The 5,258-nt window shown below is 43.4% G+C and overlaps 1 protein-coding gene across 1 annotated transcript; it reads left to right on the top strand.

Annotated features, from left to right (window-relative positions):
* The first annotated feature begins 644 nt into the window (after nt 1-644).
* LOC118216057 (transcription factor Sox-8-like) lies at nt 645-5,028 on the top strand. Its single transcript, XM_035397068.1, has 3 exons — nt 645-1,490; nt 1,913-2,157; nt 2,497-5,028. Exons 1-3 carry the CDS (start codon nt 1,072-1,074, stop codon nt 3,231-3,233), a joined length of 1,401 nt encoding a protein of 466 aa, XP_035252959.1. The 5' UTR covers nt 645-1,071; the 3' UTR covers nt 3,234-5,028.
* Nucleotides 5,029-5,258: the final 230 nt, after the last annotated feature.

The raw sequence follows: 5,258 nt of genomic DNA on the forward strand, positions 1-5,258 counted from the left end.
TGTTCCACTCAAAATATAAGAAATGTAGTCAGGTAAAGCTAATGAAGCCCAGTTTTTCTTACAACCTTATTCCCAAAGTCGTCATAATGTCTAATATTTACTAATTAATTGTTACAGAATTGTTAGACACTTTTTAATCCTTTCAAATTTGCACAAATTGTATAACTACTTAATACTGTCAGTGTATTGCTTTTACATACACGGATAATGTTACAGGTCACGTCATAATTCACATCTCTGATTTATTTGCAGGATTTTACATTTTTGTATTAACGTAAACTCTGAAACTTATTATTATTATTATTATTATTATTATTTATTTTTATTTTATTTTATTTTTTAATTTTTTTTACGCAGCTGGCTATATAACTAAAGCAATACAGGTGATATACCTTGCTCAAGGGTTCAATAGAAGTGCCCCGTGTGGGAATGTAACCAACAAGCCCAGTAACCTGGAGTTACAAGCCCAGTGCCCTATCCAGTATGATACACTGCCGTCAAATTGCTATGCTCTAGTCCAATACCGATGGTTCTATTAATTCCTGGTTCTATTGCAATTGCGTTGCCATAAGCAGTGTATGTCATAAGAAAGTCATAGCCTATTGTAGGCTAAACATCAAACTAAAGTACGAACACCTCGAGACGCTTATGAAATGACCAACCTACATAAAAAAGAAACCAATCGGAAAGACGGACTGTAATATGGTCTGGCCAATCACACTTGGGTAGGTGGAGTGAGGGGACGAAACTCTGACAAAGTTCGACGAACATATAGTCGCTGGACCACAGAACGGAACTGAGACCACAGACTACAGTTAACCTTTAACGCAAGGGGAAAACCAGAAGAGAGAACAACAAAAAAACAAACAAGCAAGGAAAACTCCGGGATTTAGTTTGACATTTTGGTGTAAAAGGCAACCTCGACTAAATATGTTAAGCGGTGCATAAAATGCGCGTTCTTATTAATTTACAAGACCATTTACTTGCAAAGTTATAATCGCATTTTGTTTTCTAAGGAAGATTGATTTAATCAGCCGAACCACTTGTTTTGTTCGGAGTCACTCCCATCCAATGTTAAAAATGACAGAGGAACACGAAAAATCCCTCAACGAGCCTCCTTGCAGCCCGACTGGGACCACAAGCTCGATGTCGCAAGACGATTCAGATTCGGACGCCCCGTCTTCTCCGACGGGGTCCGACGGACACGGTTCTATGCTCCTGCCTGCGATGGGAAAAAAATTGGACAGCGAAGAAGATGACCGGTTCCCAGCCTGCATCCGAGACGCGGTGTCACAGGTCCTGAAGGGATACGACTGGTCGCTCGTGCCCATGCCCGTGCGGGGGAACGGAACGCTGAAAAACAAGCCCCACGTGAAAAGACCAATGAATGCCTTTATGGTGTGGGCACAGGCGGCTCGCAGAAAATTAGCGGACCAATACCCCCACCTCCACAATGCCGAGCTGAGCAAGACTTTGGGGAAGCTATGGCGGTAGGTTATTTAACTCGCATGCCAACTCTGGCATCTTTCAAACTGGTCATATTGCCCTCGATTGCAAGTCCTCCCTTTTGCCGTTTTTTAATCATCTGTGATTCAGGGCTAAGAATCTGTCACTGTGAGAGTTTATTCATCGTAATGAGGTCCGTTTTATTTTAATTAATTAATTAATTAAAATAAATACAAAGCAACTGTTTTGCTGATAAAATTGACTGCTTTGTCGTAACTATAAGATATGGGTTTAGACCAAAGATAACTGCATTCTTCCTGGAATGTACGCCACAGGTACATTCCGTTGGATGCTTTTAATTTTCCAAAGCTTATGCGAACAAACTGGTGCTATTCGAGTGAGAATAACTACAGCGTTTTGTAGCCTCATGTTATTATTATTATTATTATTATTATTATTATTACAGATTGCTGTCGGAGAACGAAAAAAGACCATTTGTGGAGGAAGCCGAGAGGCTGAGGGTCCAACACAAGAAAGATCACCCGGATTACAAATATCAACCCAGGAGGCGGAAAAGCGTGAAGCCTGGTCAAAGTGATTCCGACTCTGGAGCCGAGCTCAGTCATCAAATGTACAAGGCCGAACCGGGAATGGGCGGTTTGGCAGTCATGGGAGACGGGCATCACCCCCACCACCACCCGGAACACGCAGGTGAGAGAATTTCACCGCACAGGAGCGTCTGAGATGTAGTCCAGCCCATTTTAAAGGGCAATCGACCACGGATTTAACTTTCAAATATAAAAAGATAGGCTATGATAAAACAACAACGCAATAAAAGTGCTATAAAAACTATGTTCGAAATTTACATTAATCTGCGATAAAAATGTTGAACACAAAGCAGCTTATCATACAGTCGTTTCTTACCAGAGCCGGTAATGGAGAGACCACTTGCTAAACACACATTTCATGTAAGCTTTTTTGTTGCTGCTCATTGTATGTTTTAAACGAGGTTTATTTAGAACCTTCATCATCTCAATCCCTCTCTCACAGGCCAGCCTCACGGCCCGCCAACTCCCCCTACCACGCCTAAAACAGACCTGCACCACAGTGGAAAGCAAGACCTTAAACACGAAGGCAGGCGTTTGCTGGACAGCGGCCGGCAGAACATCGACTTCAGCAACGTTGACATCTCGGAGATCAGCACCGACGTCATCAGCAACATGGAGACCTTTGACGTTCACGAGTTTGACCAGTACTTGCCAGTCAACGCTGCCACCGCCTTATCCTCTGACCACAACCATGGGCAGAATCCGACGGCGGGCAGCGCGTACAGCTCCTCGTATGGTCACCCAGGCGCTAACGGAGGAGTTTGGAGTCGCAAGAGCGCAGCGTCCTCTTCCTCCTCCCCCGCCGGCGGCGAAACGGGGCCCCAACGGCCGCAGATCAAAACGGAGCAGCTGAGTCCCCGCCATTACAGCGAGCACTCCCACGGCTCCCCTTCTCATTCTGACTACGCATCTTACAGCGCTCAGACCTGCGTCACCTCGGCCGCCTCAGCCACGGCGGCTGCCTCGTTCTCCAGCTCGCAGTGTGACTATACAGACCTCCAGAGCTCCAATTACTATAGCCCCTACCCCGGGTACCCGTCAAGCATTTACCAGTATCCTTACTTCCATTCCTCCCGCCGGCCGTACGGCAGTCCCATACTCAACAGCCTGTCAATTCCGCCATCTCACAGTCCTACCAGCTGGGAACAACCGGTATATACCACACTGTCCAGACCCTGAGCACCTGCACTGCATAAAGACTTTCCATTGATCGCTAACTAAGTGTTACGGAAATTTTCTGCACTAACGAAGGAATAGCCTAGACTTAGATGGGGGGCGCTGTGCCATATGATAAGGAAAATAAATATATATACGCATGCCTATATACATAAATAAAAGTGCCTGCTGATTTTAGCCTTTGTAAAGGTCGCTCATTTGGTGAAGATGTGCCATTGTTTTTCGGCTGTTCTCACTTTACCACGAACATCTCGGAAGGAATCGTCAGGCCTGCGATTGTTAAAGCTGGACTCTTCTGCGAGGGTCATCTGAACGAAATCAACATGCAGGCGCGAGCGCTTGTGCAGGCCAGCGCTTCTGCGTTTACTTTTTAACGGAGCTTTTACGTTTTGTGAAAATTGAAGGCGGTTGAGGTCAGTCGGGTGCGCAACAAGATACTGAAACCGGTGGTAAACACGCACTCATAATTCCTCCTGCACTGGGACCAATTCAAATGATTTCAAAGTCATTCTCATGCAGAACAGTGGCAACCAGCACTTGACATACAGTCTAGGCACGACCAGTCGTTTAATTTTCAGTCCCACCAAACCATGCTTTGGTTGTATTTTTTGGATGTTTATTGGTGTTGTTTGATTTAAAAACTGTTGCGTAGCTTATGTATTTCATTGCATTGCCGTTCTTGTTCTTTTAATTAATTGCATCATATCGCATTTCGGAAAGAGGTTCACCAAATCTACAGTCATGTTTTCATATTAGAGCATGAATTACTAAAGTAGTTCTGTGCGCCATAACCACTTGTTTTTTTTTTGTTCTTTACCAAACTCCCCACCAGAGGTCAACGCGTATCTCCATTTCATATTCTTAAATATGTTGAAACCTCACAGAAACCAGCGAAATGCCCTGAGATACAGCAGCTGTCAAATGCACCGCTTATCCAATTGCGATTAGTCACGATGCCAGGGTTTAAGGAAATGGGTAACATAATGCGCGCGCGCGCACTTGAGTGATGGGCCAGCTGAAGCTGGCGCTTAAGTGAACCGGAAGACGCACGAGGTGTCCCAATGTCTGTGCCCCCCTCCGTTTACGTGGAAAGCAGACCCAAGCACCACCACAGGTGCTTGCTTCTGCGATCTCAGCTTTCAAGTCCCCTTGTGTAAATGAGCTAACTTTCGCAGATGGCAGTTGCGGCACAAATTCCCACCGAACACGAGGGGAAGAAAAGCGTAACGTTTAGAAGGCGAATATTATGGACATTGGAATCGCTTAATTTTTTATTTTTATTTTTTACAAGTTTGTATGTGTCTGCGTGTCAGTACTGTATACATTTATATTAGATATATTGTATGCCGGGCATATGATAACTTTATATACATTTAACACTAACTCGTGCCTTCAAATGCTTATTTTTCTAAACTTTCTTTTCTTGTTGAACTCCTTGTTAAATAAAAAAGAGTTTCATGATACATGCGGCCAATCTCCTCCAATACACTTTAAAAACTAACGAAAAAAGAAAACGTTCAAACTGGAAATGTTGAAACTGGTACAGTTCAACCATTTAAACCAATTATATTTCAATGGTCGTTTGAACACCTTAAACATGTGTAAAGTTTCGGAGTATGACGCCTCATAAAATGTATAAATGAAAATCATGTTTCTTTTTATTTGTTTTACCTTTAACATTGTATTTTAAACGAATTGTTTGCAGAAAGGTGTTGTTTTCAAAATAATGATCACAAACACAGTTCATATTTTCTGCCGGCCATTTTCAAGGAAAAAATAAAATTTGTATTGATGTTGAGTGCTCTTTCACTTCTTTATGTAGACTAAATAACATACATACATACAGTGGCAATGTAAGAGAAAATAAGTGCATCCAACGAGCAACCGCGAGTTGCGCGAGCAACAGTGTTAGTCGTGGCTAACAATATTCCCACAGCAGCCAGTGTAAGTACAGTATCAGTGTCAGTTAAATAATGCCGACCTCGAGCCATAAAACAAATCGCACAGTGGGCCTACTTCGGACGTAAG

The sequence above is a fragment of the Anguilla anguilla genome, chromosome 17, assembly GCF_013347855.1.
Source record: "Anguilla anguilla isolate fAngAng1 chromosome 17, fAngAng1.pri, whole genome shotgun sequence".
NCBI lineage: Eukaryota > Metazoa > Chordata > Actinopteri > Anguilliformes > Anguillidae > Anguilla > Anguilla anguilla.